General features: G+C 39.7%; 2 protein-coding genes across 3 annotated transcripts; both read left to right on the top strand.

Annotated features, from left to right (window-relative positions):
• Positions 1 to 3705: 3705 nt before the first annotated feature.
• Positions 3706 to 6108, top strand: LOC140790179 (uncharacterized). Of its 2 annotated transcripts, none has more exons than XM_073140140.1 (3): positions 3706 to 4797; positions 5121 to 5693; positions 5788 to 6108. In XM_073140140.1, exons 1-3 carry the CDS (start codon positions 4015 to 4017, stop codon positions 5890 to 5892), a joined length of 1461 nt encoding a protein of 486 aa, XP_072996241.1. In that variant the 5' UTR covers positions 3706 to 4014; the 3' UTR covers positions 5893 to 6108. The 2 variants fall into 2 exon arrangements, with proteins under 2 accessions (XP_072996241.1, XP_072996240.1); XM_073140139.1 differs by having other exon boundaries at positions 3736 to 4797; positions 5766 to 6108.
• A 4069-nt stretch (positions 6109 to 10177) lies between these two features.
• Positions 10178 to 11809, top strand: LOC140791560 (AT-hook motif nuclear-localized protein 15-like). The gene has a single exon (XM_073142201.1). It carries the CDS (start codon positions 10655 to 10657, stop codon positions 11588 to 11590), a length of 936 nt encoding a protein of 311 aa, XP_072998302.1. The 5' UTR covers positions 10178 to 10654; the 3' UTR covers positions 11591 to 11809.
• The last annotated feature ends 4122 nt before the right edge of the window (positions 11810 to 15931 follow it).

Here is a 15931-nt window from a genome sequence, read left to right as displayed (position 1 = left end):
TTTTAACCCAGTAATAATCAAACCCAACTTAGCCATGGCATCATATATTCTACTGTTAGATTAACACAAGGGAATAAATATACAGTAGCTAACTATAAAGGTTATAGAGCTAGCTAGTACACCTCTAAATACTAGCTAACTATAGCCCAAAAGTTTCACGTATGCTTAAATGCCACCTAGATGTAACATCAACTTTGACTTGAAGGCATTTAGATGATTTTATGATGGGCCACAGAAGAATTTAAGAACATACCCAGCAATTGCTTTCCTCACAAGGGGGTGAGGATTGAGAGAAGTGCCTCAATATGGATGCCTTGGAAAAGGGACTCCAGATGAGGAAATTGCCCTTTGCAGTACAAGAGGCATGTTTTTAAAAAAGAGCAAAGGAGAGGTGGTTGGTTAAATTTAGACAGATTACTGGATGTGTGTAAGGGGATCATTAAGGAGGGTGGAGTGTACGTTTTCTTGTCTTGGGCTGGGGAGTTAACCCGTGGACAAGCTTGGTCAGAGAGAACAGCTAGAGATGCAGAGAAGTACAAAATAGATGGGGAGCTGCATTACTGATCATCGGTTCATATATATATGAATAGGTTGGTTGGGGAGCTAGATGTCCTTTCCACCCATACTGTGATACTGCCCTGCTAAATATATACTTCAGCAATTGGAATGTGATGAGGACTTTATAAAACATCGAAGAGTGTGAAAGAGTGGCTGCATTCTTTAGGGAATTACTTAGCCCAAGGAGCTAGATGCTGTGGCTTATATTACTTTATTATTTTCACGTATGAACAAATGTTTTTTTAAACAAAAAGAAAAAGAAAAAGAAAGAGTAAATGGGCTCTGAAGAGAAGAAGGAATCAAGTGTACTTATGTAGGGTCTTTATCTGTCTACTGTTTTAAACAATTGGTAACTGCAGCATTACATGTGTCACCTTAACAGGATATGCATGTAGATATGTATGTATATATACATGTATGTGTATGATAAATTAGGAGAATTAGATCTTCCTTTTACGGGAAGATTAGTGCATTCATGCATGCACGTGACCCACAATTCGCTCAGGAGCTGCATGCTAGAATCACTTTCAATGTCTGGAATGCCGTATGAGGGAAAAATTATTTATTCTGGGCGTAGAGCTATAAGGATCAGGACGCGTCGATCATCTACATACATATTCTCTCTCTCTCTCTCTCTCTCTCTCTCTCTCTCTCTTTTTATATATATATGTGTGTGTGTGTGTGTGTGTGTGTGTTTGTGTTGAGTGTGTTCATACACACGATCGAATGTAGACAAAGGTTTATACAGCCATTATATTCTCAAAGAGTACCAACTTATAGTATTCTGACGTACAGTACTTTCACATAGTGCAGTGGATTGCCAGCAATTTAGGTTAAAACTAGACAATATTATCTTTAGAAAAGCATTAGCATGAAGGCTAGGAGGATTAATTCTTAAGAAATATATAACGTTTTGAATTGTAGATAGATAGATAGAGAGTTAGAGTTGTTAGTGGTCCGGCGGCACGAGATAAGTCCAAGTAGTGGGCAGCAAGTAAAGTGTGAGAATCCAATGTCAATCATATGCATACTCATATTGTCGCAGAAGAAGTGAAGTGAATATTGGGAATAATAAGACAAGGACATCCACGTGCATTGCTGCCCAAGAAAGTTTGGAATCATCTCTAGATTGCATATTGATCCCAATATTCTCATTGGTCGGAGAGTCTTAGTCTGGCCCACATCCCAACTGGATTGGATGGTTGCATCCCGTGCTTCGTGCCACGTGGTAAAGCATCTGCATGTACGTTTGTTTATGTCTCTGGGATTGATTACTCTATATTTTTACGTTATCCCATTTTAGAAGCCTTCCTTAGAAACTCTGACCACCACTTGCACCACAGATCCTTTCCAGTTTCCCTCCACTTCTGCAATTGGCTATCTCTAAATCTTCTTCTTCTTTTTTCTTTTTTATTTGTAAAATAGATATCCATCTTATTCGTTCCAAACACCTAATACATTAAAAAAGAATTTAAGAACAAAATTACAGTTTTAAACAAGCTAGTAAGCTACTGCTAACTTGACATAATTTTTTTTTTCAAAAAAAAGTACGTTGCATCAAACTCAAATGACCCATAAAAATAAACCAAACACATATTCTAATCCACTACAGAGAACAATAGATTAAGCTTTGAAAGATTCTGTCATGACCATTTTAGATCGGGCTAGTAAGAAATTACACATCAAAAACACAATATTTGTTTAGATTATCAGAACAATAGTTTATAGTGGATGGAAGGGTGCAGCAGTGGTAGAGAGAAGGAGACGATGCCGTCGATAATAGGGAGCCACGAAACCAAAAATAACGAGGAAACCCAACAAAAAAAAATAAGGACCATACACCACTGCACCCGCCCCCCCCTTCCTAAATCTTTCTCGCTTAACATCTTAGCCTTCTTCTTTTTCTCTCATGGAGATTTCGAAAGTTAATAGAATGAATCCAAGTCGTCATAGGGTACCTTGTAATATGCATGAAGCAACCTTTGACGGTCTCCTAAGAGATCTGGGCCTTTTGGATGTAAACAAGCCTTTTAAGTCAGTTGGACCGGATTAAATGCTTAACTGGGTCGCATCAAAATTAGCACCCGACCCAAGAAGCCTAACTCATTTGAGATTTGATCACATATTCTTATCCTTGTTACCCCTAATATATACTACATCTAAGTTCATTTGGGAGCCAGGACTTTTCTTTACACGGGTAGAATTATTAAGTCGGTTATAAAAATATATTTAGAAGTCAGGTTTTCTTTCTTTTCTTTTTTTTCTCTATATGTGCGTTCTCTTATAGTAAGTGAAGGTTGCTATCTACACAATAAAAATAAAATTAATCATTATAATCAAACTAAAATCTTAAATAGTGAAGAAAAATTTAAAGAATTAACTGATTAAATGATCGTATCTATTTCTATTCATGCACACAGACTTACAGCTATCAACTAATCTTAACTTAGAATATATTTTTTCTTTTAGTGCGTTATACACATTGGACTTACAGGTATCAAGTAAAATAAGAAGAAACAAAAAGGTACGAACCCAGCAGATGGGAAACGTGAGGCCTCGGTTTGTTGAAAAATAATGTAATCTATGGATAGTGTTATACTAATATTTGTATTCACTGAGGTGAGGGCCCAATTACCCGGATTCAAACATATCAAAATAATGTAAACATGTATATAACCCATTCATTAACTGGGTTAAAATTTCTAAAGAATTAAATACAACATCTTTATTATATGAGATATGTATATTGTAAACGAGCTATTCAATAGATAAATAATTATTCAGATTATAATCGAGTTAAAAAATATAATAGTATATTTTGTTGTTTGATTTTAATACATAAAAATTATCATAAGTTTAGGTAAGAATTTGTATTTAGTTATTAACTATGAATAAGTATGTTAATTTTAATATAAATTTTACTTTAAATAAATAAATAAATAAATATATATATATATAATTTTATCGGATATATTTATTTATTATAAAATTTTATGGATAATTTATTACTTCACTTTTTTTTTATATAAAGTTTGACTAAAAAAAAGTATTTTAGTTGTAATATTTATTTAAAAGATTCATAATTCGTGATAGAAATGACGGTGAAAATTATCAATTATGCAGGGGTTTTACTGTAATTGTCGAAAAGAGGCGTTAGAGAGAGAGTTCTCGTCGATGTTTCAGTACGACGTTGCCAAAACGCTAATGCCGAGCATTATTGAGGAAAAGATTTCTCGCTTCGTTTAGCAACATATCGTCTCTCTCTCATCTCTCTCTCTCCCCTCCTCTTGGATGGGGTTTAGAAATAGAAAGTCCAAACCAACGAAGAGAGAAATAAGTTAAAAGTAGGTCGAGACTCCGATTACATTCGAATATCTACCCATTTATCTCTCCCTCTTCCCGAATAAGGTTCTCGTACAAATATTACTCCCCATTATTAACCCAATCGAGAATAAGATGGAGACGATACAGAGATGGAAACCTTATCTCCTTCCCGCCGCCGCCCTCCTCCTCTTCTCCTTCGCCCTCGTCACCTACTCCGCCTTCTCAGCCGGCCAGTACCGGTGGCGCTCCCATCTCCCGCCGGCTGCAGTCTCCAATCTCGCCGCCGAAGGTCCGGGCTCCTCCGTCTCACGTATCCCGACCACCCTCTCCCACATCGTCTTCGGCCTCGGCGGGTCCGCCCGCACGTGGGAGCAGCGCCGCGGGTACACGGAGCTGTGGTGGCGTGCTGACGAGATGCGGGGACACGTGTGGCTCGATGAGGAGCCCGTGGGTTTCTGGCCTTCCACGTGCCCCCCCTACCGGGTCTCCGCCAACGCGTCCCGCTTCGGGAACCGGGCCTCGGCTTCGCGAATGGCGCGGATCGTGGCGGAGTCATATCGGATCGTAGAATTCTCGGGTCAGGACCCGAACCCGGTGCGATGGTTCGTGATGGGCGACGATGACACGGTCTTCTTCCCGGAGAATCTGGTGGCGGTTCTGGAGAAATACGACCACGAGGAGATGTATTACATCGGGGCCGCCTCAGAAAGCGTGGAGCAAGATGTGATGCACTCGTACGGCATGGCCTTTGGCGGAGGCGGGTTCGCGATTAGCTACCCAGCCGCGGCGGAGCTCGCCCGCGTCATCGAGGGCTGCCTCGACCGGTACTCTCACTTCTACGGCAGTGATCAGCGGATCCAGTCCTGCCTTAGCGAACTCGGGATACCACTAACCCGCGAACCCGGATTCCATCAGGTATTATTTATCTTATTATTATTATTATTATTATTATTATTATTATTATTTATTTTTTAAAAAATAAAATTATTAAATTCCTTTTATTTCTCAAACGTTCGGACTTGATGCGTTTGCCGACGGGTGGCAGTTAAATGAGTCTCATCTATATCTATATCCCTTTTGGCCTGTCGTCTAGCTAGCATCTTTGTCTCGCCACGTTTCACCCCCGGTGCCATGCCACTCCACCCATTAATCCGGTTAATAAATTGGTCCCACCTATATAACCTGATAGTAACATTTTACAATACAATCCCTCCAAATCTCATCTCATCTCATCTCAGGTGGATCTCCGAGGCGACGCGTACGGCATGCTCGCGGCGCACCCGATCGCCCCACTGGTCTCCTTACACCACCTTGACTACCTCCAGCCCGTTTCCCCGACGGGGCCCACCCAAATCGACGCCATCCGGTCCCTGGTTGGGGCGTCAAGATTCGACCCGGCGCGAATCCTACAGCAGACCTTCTGCTACGAGTCGGGTCCCGGGTTCACGTGGTCCGCCTCAGTGTCGTGGGGCTACACCGTCCAAATCTACCCCTGGGCCCTATCCCCGTGGCTACTGGAAATCCCGCTTTTGACCTTCCAGACATGGCGGAGCTTTAGCAACGGGCCCTTCACATTTAACACCCGAGTCCTCAGTCCGGAGGACCCCTGCGAGCGCCCCGTCCTCTTCTTCCTGGATCGGGTCAGGAACCGGACGGGCTGGCTCGGAGGATCCGATTCGACGGCAACGGTTTACGCGAGATATAAGGATAAGGTTGCCAAGGGATGCCACCGGCCCGGATTCGCCGCCGCCTCGAAAGTCGTGACGGTTAGGGTGGTGGCGCCAAAGATGGATCCGAGAACATGGAGACGGGTACCCATTTCCTTATTATTATTATTTAAAAAAAACACTTGTTGTTATTTATCTAACACCAGTTTTGATTAGTTTATCGTTACACTACTTTTAGGCTCCGAGGAGACAATGCTGCAAAACGAGGAGGACGAGAGGAGGGAGGATGCTGGAGGTCCGAATAAATTATTGCAGTCGGGGGGAGGTCACTACCCCACCGTAGATTGACTGTTAGATCGTGATGTATAAATTGTGACGACGTCGATGACGAGAGAATACCAACTTTTACTTTATTATCAAATACGGGGATAAAAATAGTTATCGGAAATATTGTACCTTTGCTTCTTCTTTTTTAAATTTGGAGAAAGGGATCATATAATCGTATATATGGTTTAATCGCTACAATGGAAAAACTCGGAAACTATTTCCATCGCATTAATTTTGCTTGTCTTTTCCTCATTGGCTTATTATTCATCGTCATAATAAATCGAGTGGTCCAATCTTCTTCGTACAAGTTGATGTGAAGTGATGTTAAACCAATGAAGAAAGGACTATGCATATTTCCGGATAGGAAATAATATCTTTGGTAATTTCTGAATAAATCCTATTTATTTTAAAAATTCAAGCCAAATGCTCGATAAGATTTTAAAATAAAAAATTTATTCTGGATATTTTTAGTTGAGATAAAATTTTGACCCAACTTTTTTCCTTAATGTAAATAATTAATTTATCCTCTTTGGTACTAAATCTACCACTTTGCAATATATTTATAGTGAAAAATATTTTAATATGAGATATTCATTTGTGATGTTGTTTATAATTGTGTTAATCAGTAAGAATTAAATTTTATTTTTAGAAGACAATATAATAGTTGTAAGATAAAATTATAATTTATATTTAAATATCTTAAATATCTTTGTAAAAAGAGAAATAATAAATGATTATTTCTATTCCACATTTTATTTGAGCATGTTGTGGACAACCTCCTCCCCGGTTGGTTGGAGCTCGCCTCTTGCCGTGGGCATCATCTAGGCCTAAAGCGTGAGCTTGTCCATCAATGGATATCATATTGGGCTTAGGATTTTTGCTTTTTTAGTGTCTCTCATCATGGGCAATATTTTATTTGAGCTTCATACTTGTTCTTCTATTTGCTTGAATAGATTCAGATGCCTAAATGCTAAGACTTGTAAAATGGCTCTACTTTTTTTATTTTTCATGTGTACTAAGTTTTTGTTATGTGTCTAGCGTTATCAGAATTAGAATCCAAGATTATTTTTTTTTCTGAAAAGAAAAACAGTGATATGATTTGACTAATATCATCCCTCTTTTGTGAATTAAATGAAAATAAAACCCATGTTATTTATGAGAAGCACATATAATGAATTGTTTCTTTCTTTCTTTCCGTGTATCTTGGGTTAGAGGAAAGTCTTCATAAGTATCTATCTTCTTCTATCTTCTAGGGGGAACCGCCTCCATGAGCTTCTTAGATCGATCATGGAGGTGGTTGGTTGACGACCGAGTGGAGGTCGCACGCGTGGTTTAACTTTTTGACTTGGATATTGATGCATGCTAAATTGCTAATAGTGGGGGGGGGATGCTTATGAGTCAAGGCCGGGCCAGGCCGGGCCGTATGTGGCCCAAAATAATTAGATTGGCCCACATGACTCATTCTGATATGGGCTTTGGGCTCCAACAGCAGATCTAACCATTTTCCCAGGTACTCTACCTCTACTTTAACGAGGTATTTTCCCTCGACAACCAGTTCGAGTGGTATATATATATATATATTAAATTTTTTTCTGCAGAGGCTAAAAAATCTACGGTGCTTGAAGATGTAAGATGGTAGTGATGAAGTCATAAGTTAGTTGGCTAATTATGCTTGCGTATTTATTTGGATAATGTTTATTAAAATCTTGCCTACTTTCTCTTGCTTTGCTCGTAGCGAGGCTATTACAATAAATATCATGTTTTTTTTTTATTATTATAAAATCGATTTAAAAATTGTATGAGTAGTCAAATGATGTACTTCTAGCGGCCGGGTTTGATGCTTCGTGGGAGGGTATGATTTTGAGCAGTATATAGTGGGTTCAAGTCTGGTTGGAAAAAATTTCTCCAAGGGTTTTGTATTGTATTGTTCCCCACTTAAAAAGAGGACCATCCTAATTATTTAGAGCAACTAAATATTTAAAGCAAGATGATCCAGGTTGGGACTTTGGAATCTTCTTTGTATTAAATATAATGGTACACAAACTAATTGACTAAGTACAACAGATAACTTTTTCAGGATATATTTCTTTGTTTTCATTTTAAATGTTGAGATAGAGACTGAGGAGCGAGGAAGATAGCATGCTAGCCGGTTAGGATAATATTGATCAATGAAAGACTATTGTAAATTATTAAACTATGATAGAAGGTTGAAAATATAGAACCAAGTCAGAGATTGTAATTAAGAAAGGTAAATTAGTGAGTCAATTCAACTGCTATGCATTATTAACTCAAACTTCAATGCTTTGTTGTTCTACAACATTACAAGCAAAAAGGCCCTCTTCAGAGGCCATGGCACCCTCGTTTACAATATTAATGAAAAATATTATTGTAGATTAATAAGTTTTTTAAAATAATTAATGAATTAATAAGAAGATATTTGAATCGATTATTTAAAGAGAAAAGGAGGAGTTTGTACCAAGATGGAATAAAGAGGAAGCAAAAGGAATCACCTCTTTCCTAGGTTAATAATAATAATAATATTATTATTATTATGTTTATGTAAACATAGGTTAGGGGGTGCACGTGCACTGCAGGTGCGAGTCCATGGGCATCCGTGCCGTTTGATCCGAACTGTCTGTGTCCGATTCATTCACCTCCCTCGGTAGTTCTTCCCTTTCCCACGTAGATTCCAAATTCCCAAACGCTACATGCAAAGCCAACCCATTTCGGACAACTCCTCCACGTTTCCCGAGGTATTCCTCTCTCTCTCTCTCTCTCTCTCTATCTCTCTCTCCTCTTTTTCCTCTCCTTTTCCCGCGTCCCCGTAAGTACTAATTTTTAAATAATTTCTCCTACTCGCTTCACTACTACTACTACTACTACTACTACTACTACTTCTTCTTCTTCTTCTTCTTCTTCTTCTTCTTCTTCTTCTTCTCCGAGCGAGAGAGTTTTACGCACATAAAAAAATAATAATAATATGCATGCCTCAGTGCTTAGAATACGATTAAATTCACGGCGTCGTCCGGCCATGTTTGACTGTCGGCTGATACTTTATTTTTTTTTAAAAGAAAAAAAAAGATTTTATTTTGTGTATTGGATAGTTTGGTTGATAGGCATCTATATACCCTAAGAAAAATGCTTTGGAGAAGTGGACGGCTAATGCTTGCTTTAATTAAATGGGGCTCCATTTACTTTGTCTACCTCCTGTTCCCTAACACCATGTGACACGACGTGCATTTCTCTTGTATTATAATATAGATTTAGATACAGTCTATCCGCTGTTTGCTCTGCATAATCTACACCATTAATGGCCCAGTACTCCCACTCTTTTAATGGCCCTCTTCGCTTCCGGGATCTCTGCAAAAGAGTTGGAAAAAAAGCCCACAATTTTTTGTCCATGGCAGCTTGGATATGTACTTTATATTAATGCATATGCATGTAGATGGAAAAAGAAAAAAATTTTGTGGCTCGGTGCGTTCACATCACACTGGAATCAGAACACCCACATCAATTCCAAATGTCAACTCGTTGGTCGATATCAGGAATGGGGAGGTATCAATGGGGGCCAATTATAGATTTCGAGTCAATAGGCCAATGGCAGGGTCCCCATCATTCCAACCCCCTCCCCTCCCTTCCCCTTCCTCTCTCCTTCTTCGTTTCCTTATTTGGTTGAGTTTCAATGCTTGCTTATTCGGGTGGATAAGGAGATCTGTTCGTGTGTAAGAGACTGATTCAAAGAAGGTGTTCCATTGTCCGAGTTGGAAGTGGTCCGGTATTAGGAATTTCAAAGGATAACGATAAGGAAACCAAAAGCAAGCAACGCTTGCCATAGCACGCAACTTTCTATGGCAAAAGTCGCCGGCGTTAATCTAACTCTCCCACCAGACACGATCACGTCAAACGTCTATTATTAGACCAGCAGATTCAGACCTTAGTTTCCAACACGGTTTACTTTTACTTATTTATTTATTCAGATGAAGAGCAAGAGCAAGAGCAGGATAAGTTAAATATAATGCACAAAAAAAAAAAAAAAAAAAAAGTGGATAAATAAATTTTGTGGTAGTGTTATAAAAAGAAGAGAAGAGAGCACATAGGTATATATATTAATAACAGGGTTAAGAGAGGAAAGCGAGGGATTAGTAAGGGGGGCGGTTAATTAGATTAGAAAAGGAATTAATTAGGATACGTATTGGGTGGTGAAAGGTGGTTTAATTAAATGGATTAATGAATTAAATATAATGGGAGTTGTGTTGTTCGGACCTTAATTGGCACTGGATACTGTGTCGGGACTCGAGACAGTGGCGTGTTTGCACTCCGCCCCCACTTTCTCATGCGCACGTTACCCCCCACATCTCCCCAGCTCTAGCTTGCTTATTACTTATAACCCCCCACCCCCAGCTCATCCCTTTTGATTGATTTATGCCTTAGATTAGTTACAAACAAAGGGATATATGGTGAGAGAGAGAGAGAGAGAGGAGCATAGATAGATAGATAGATAGATAGATAGATAGATAGTAGCATAGCTTAATTCTTCAGTGGATGAAAGAAATTCTTTTTTGCTTTTGCTTCATTTGGGCGCGACTTTTGACTCTGAGAAGGAGATAAGGGAAGAAGGAGGAGGGAATCGCAAGTATATAGCAGGAAGAGTGGTTTGGCTGTCAATTATCTTCAGCAAATCTATCTATATATACATCGATCTCTACAGTTGAGTTAGTAGTAGGGGTTTTACTCAGTGAGGAGAACTGGCGAACAGGTGGTGGGCAGGCACCGTAGGCATGGGAGGTGTCGACCCCGTCGTCACCTCCTCCACCGCCACTGTCACTCCGCCTTCGCTCCACCTCCACCACAACCTCACCCACCTCTCCCCTCTCCGCCGAGACAACAACAGCAATAGCGATCCCAATCCTACGACGCCCAACAGCAGCGGGAGTAACACCACCAACCACCTCGACGACTCCAACCCGGGCGACGACCACTCCCCCTCCGCCGCAGACCCTACCTCTGCTATGGGATCCGGATCCTCCGGGCGCCGCCCGCGAGGCCGCCCGCCCGGATCCAAGAACAAGCCCAAGCCGCCGATCATCATCACCCGGGAGAGCCCCAACGCGCTAAGATCTCACGTGCTCGAGATCGCGTCCGGCACGGACATCATGGACGCTATCGCTGCCTTCGCCCGCCGCCGGCAGCGAGGCGTATCCGTCCTCAGCGGCAGCGGCGTCGTCACCAACGTCACCCTCCGGCAGCCGGCCGCGCCTCCCGGAGCTGTCGTCACACTCCACGGGAGGTTCGAGATCCTGTCACTCTCCGGGGCGTTCCTGCCGGCTCCCTCGCCCGCGGGGGCGACGGGCCTCGCCGTCTACCTCGCCGGCGGGCAGGGGCAGGTCGTGGGCGGTAGCGTCGTCGGCGAGCTGGTCGCCTCAGGGCCGGTGATGGTGATCGCGGCGACGTTCACAAACGCAACATACGAGAGGTTGCCACTCGGCGACGAAGAATCCGAGGCTGCTACGGCGGCGGCACCTGGGTCGGAGGTGATGCAGGTCCCGCAGAACGCAGGAGGAGGAGGAGGAGGAGGAGGGGGAGGAATGAACAGCGCAGCAGTAGATATGCCGCTATACAACTTGCCGCCGAATCTGATTGCTAACGGTCAGTTGGCGCACGAGGTGTTCGGCGCCTGGGCTTCCGCCGGTCCGCGACCACCGCCATCCTACTAAGTCTTTCTTCCTCTCAAAATTAAAACATCCTCCATTTTAGTGTGGTATGAAATTTGTTTTCCTATCTCTAGCAATTAATAGTACTCTTTTGGAGCTTCAGTAGTGCGCTCATCTTAATTTTCATGTCGTTAATCTATTGTTCTTGTAAGCATAACTATGTATCATTAGCTCTAGAATATAGGGTTGTCTTAATTAATTGCTTCAATATTTACTCAGCCATATATCAATCTTTGTTACTCAATTTCGATACATATATATATATATATATATATATATATATATATATATATATATATATATATATATATATATCCATGGAGCTTAATTAAATTTGGAGTACTGTGGTGGAGGTGGGTTGGTGGGAAGGGGTTTGGTGATTATAGTGATATTTGGTAATTGTTTGGGCCCCTGCTAATAAATGATCACGACTGCATATGAGAGCTTATTGCATGTTAAGAAATGATGAAAATAGTAATAACCCATATATATATATATATATATATATATATATATATACTAATTAAAGAGTTCATGGTGTATAGGAAAGGATATATAAAAGATTGGGTTGGTTACTGTGGTTGCGATGATTTCTTGTGGGATATATTCATGAAGGGTGAGGAGGCAGGCTAGCTAGCTAGGAACTAAGAAGGATAATGATTGTAGAGAGGTTTATTCTTATATAAAGTCTTGATGCAATGTATTGTATTGTGCTACAACTTGTGTCTTTCTATTTCTGTCGAGAGTGTAGGGGGTTGTGAGGGTTTGGATTGCAGCACGCTTTCACATCAAAGAGAGAAGACGTTCACTCATGCATGGGGTCCTTCAAATTTTTATGCCGTGGAAAGTTTAGCCTATTAAGGAAAGTTAGCTACGTCTCGCTATTAGGTCAGACAAATTAGCATCCACCAACCACCCCCATTTCCTTCCTTCCTTCTAACAACTTGTCCAACTCCCACTTAATTCGTTGCTAGTATTTCATGTGTCTATCTAGTTATTCACTTAAGCACGAAAACTCTAGTCTTGTTTCAGTTTATATATCATACTTGAAGTGAGGCAATATTATTTTTACCTAAAGAAAGGACAAAGACTGGCATTAGGTGAGTTTGTAGGTCCAAAGGGAACATTGATGAAGACTTAGAACTGACTCATTGCAGTATTAATCACCAAAATTTACTGTTGGGCAAGGTGACCTTTTGCCTTGCATTTACCTTTGTTAATTATTAAGGTCAAGCATATGGACAAGGGTTCTGTTGCATCCCAGTCAAATTAGTATTGGTGTCTTATTTCCATCTACTTAATTAAGGGGCCTACATATTTGCAACATGCAGTTTGGACATGTAAGACTACTAAATCATTTGACAAGAATACTATGAGGTGTTATTTTGGGTTTTAGACTTGATAATTTTAATACCTAGATTGGTCGGTAGTATTTCTTTATGATGATTGTATTTGTTTCTCCATTCTAACTTAATTCTAGCAATTGCCTTAGTGATGAACGCCATCCTTTGAAATATAAGTTCTCAATTGTCATTGAGATATATAGGATGCACAAAGTAAAAAGTATTCGTGGTTTGTTTTAATAAGTTTCAGCTTGCGTTCATGGACTCTAGAATATGAAGAGCTCACTGTTGCATTGTTATTGTAGGAATACATTTGTATAAATCAATGTCGGGACTTCAATGTGCATGCTTGATTCATCCTCTTGGTTGTCTAGTTTTATCTTTGAGTTCCATGATATGAGCAATGATATTAGTAGCTAGGAATTCAAATTTTGCTTGGGCCACTGGAATCTTGCACTAATTTCCACATACCTCTAGCTAGCTTGTTCACATTACATCTTTTATTGATCTGAATGAAGCTTCATGGCATTGTTAAAGTTAATTGGTGGATTCTTCTGATCATCCCTTAGTTTTGGTACATCAGATATGTTGACAATAATTCCATGCGCATCAAAGAAACTTGTTTAATTATGATCTGGCGCAGCAGTTTCCTTTTAATGGCTACCATATTCTTAAACTTTACATCTTAGGAATATGCATATGTGAACATATATTAGCACCTTCACAAGTTGTATCAAGTTTCTTCACTTTGCCTATATTCTGATGTCAATATTGATTACAGATAGTTTGTAGCTGATGATGCCTTAAACTAGGGTATACTTATCTTACCTATATAAGAGTACTTCAATTCAGAGATCAAACTGACTGCAATATATTTCTCTTATCTTTAATTTCCGCAGCTAGATAATTAACATGTAGTTTTAATGCGTAACAAATTAATAATAAGCAGCTGTTTATTAGGAAAGTGAGTATTTTGTGTGTAATACTTTTGTATATTTCAATCCAGCTTTTCTTGTAGATGTCGATTATATATATATACCAAAATTTGTCTCACTTCACTTTGACATAAATAAATAAATAAATAAATAAATAAAAATATATATATATATATATAAATATATCTCGATCATGGAAGACGAGCAAAGGCGTAGAACTTGAAATCATTCAATAATAAGGCATTAAAATTAATTTGCTGTCTTTCTCAAAGAATCCAAAGGAGGAAGGTACATGAACCAAAGTACACAGCATAATTATCTAAAATGCTTTCAAGTCAAAGAGCACATGCAGAATCCATTCAGCTACGAGAAGTCAATAGAACTTAACGGCATCATCTTCCCTAGTGTTTCCATTTTTGGCTGCACTCGAAGATTTTTGTTCCCCAGTATAATAAACTTCTGTCACATTGGGGAGTGGTTCTTATATCGCTTTTAATGACTTCTGTGGGTCGTGGAGATAAATAAGTATTTATATTCGGAAGGGTCAGTGCTTGGGAATTTGATAACGATAAATGATACATGTATATAGACAAAACAACTCCATCGATAAAGAAAGATTTCAGAATTTCTAAAGGAAAGAAGGAAAACCTAAGATGATCAGGTGGGTCAACTAATTAAATCATCAGATGGCCCAAGAAATATAAGACCATTCATATCCTACCTATCATATGGATATTCATCTTGCAGTTTGCTTTTAATAACTTAAAACATAATGGGTTGCTTTTGGAAACTAAAATATATTAAGATTGTTTTGCATCTAGAGTTTATTTTAACTCATCTATACGATAAGTGTTCGTTGAGAAAATTAACATCAGGGTTTCGTTTTTTTTTTTTTTTTTTTTTTTTTTTTTTTTTGAGCAAGTGGATCATTGGATCATGTAATGCCCTAATAAATAGATGATCTAAAATCTTAAATATATAGGATTAGTAGGAGCATGCAAACAACATTGGCCAATCTATAACCATAGAACAAGGGAAATATGATGGGCAAGAGGGAGATAAGTTGAAGAAGGTTAGGTGAGTGGGCTCCACATGAAAGATGAGGTGCATGGAAGGTAATGGTGAGGGCTGGAATCACCTCGTGCCACCAGTCTTATCCTCTGTGCAACAAATGGGCCATCTTGCCTAACTCGATTGAATGGATCTTGTCCCGTGGCATCCATGGTTGAATTCAACTGTGTGTGTCGTTGTTTTTATGGCAGTGCAGCTTCTGCAATATTAGAGAGAGAGAGAGAGAGAGAGAGAGAGAGAGAGAGAGAGAGAGAGAGAGAGAGAGAGAGAGAGAGGGAGGGAGGGAGAAATGCTGCAACTTGTCTGAGAAGGCTACAGGATTCTTGACCTGACTGTGAACAGGGAGAGTAGGGGACCAAGTCATTAGGGCTTCTTCAATGTGAGCAGCTGTTTCTTTCTTTTCTTTTTTGTTTGTTCTGGGTTGGTTTTCTATTGGGTTATGGATCTTTCAACAGTTTGAAAAAGAAGAAGAAGAAAAAAGAAGATGATGAAGTTGATGACTGATTGTTATCACTCAAGTTGCTCGGTACTTTCTCATGCATGCACCTTAACAGTTTTGCTTTTGGATGTCCAAATCTAGTCTGCGATTAGAACGTTTCAATGATACACTAATAAGGACAGGATAATATCTTATTCAAGAAGACTAGTAGAGAAGAAAGAAGAAGAAGAAGAAAACCTATCTTATTAAAATTTTTGCAATGATATAGTCTAAATTTATCTTTTGGATAGGTCTTAAGCTAAAAGTCGGACTGTAGCGACGGTGGATTGCCTCTTCCCTCGAAATTATTGAGTTGCCAGAAGTCTAAAAGGCAATAGTGTCACATCACCCCCTTATGACAAGAGCTTCGGTATCTTAGAAGAGAATAAAATATTCACTACCCAAGGCTAGCTAATAGCTAGGCTTGATTTTGGAAGTAATTAAGACTTCCATATGCCAACAAACAAGGTAAACCAGACATTACCACGTAAATCTAGCAGCTACATCAGGACAAATC

The sequence above is a fragment of the Typha latifolia genome, chromosome 6 (genome assembly GCF_019914945.1).
Source record: "Typha latifolia isolate L0001 chromosome 6, TyphaL0001v2, whole genome shotgun sequence".
Taxonomy (NCBI): Eukaryota; Viridiplantae; Streptophyta; class Magnoliopsida; order Poales; family Typhaceae; genus Typha; species Typha latifolia.
Note: the sequence above shows the minus strand (reverse complement) of the source record. Positions and strands in the feature narration are given on the sequence as shown.

Excerpts from the sequence above, each read along its gene's own strand:
- LOC140790179 (XM_073140139.1), top strand. The coding sequence starts at position 4,015 with ATGGAGACGATACAGAGATGGAAACCTTATCTCCTTCCCGCCGCCGCC. Across the intron at positions 4,798-5,120 it reads GCGAACCCGGATTCCATCAG|GTGGATCTCCGAGGCGACGC; the intron begins GTATTATTTATC and ends ATCTCATCTCAG. Across the intron at positions 5,694-5,765 it reads ATCCGAGAACATGGAGACGG|TTTATCGTTACACTACTTTT; the intron begins GTACCCATTTCC and ends AGTTTTGATTAG.
- LOC140791560 (XM_073142201.1), top strand. The coding sequence starts at position 10,655 with ATGGGAGGTGTCGACCCCGTCGTCACCTCCTCCACCGCCACTGTCACT.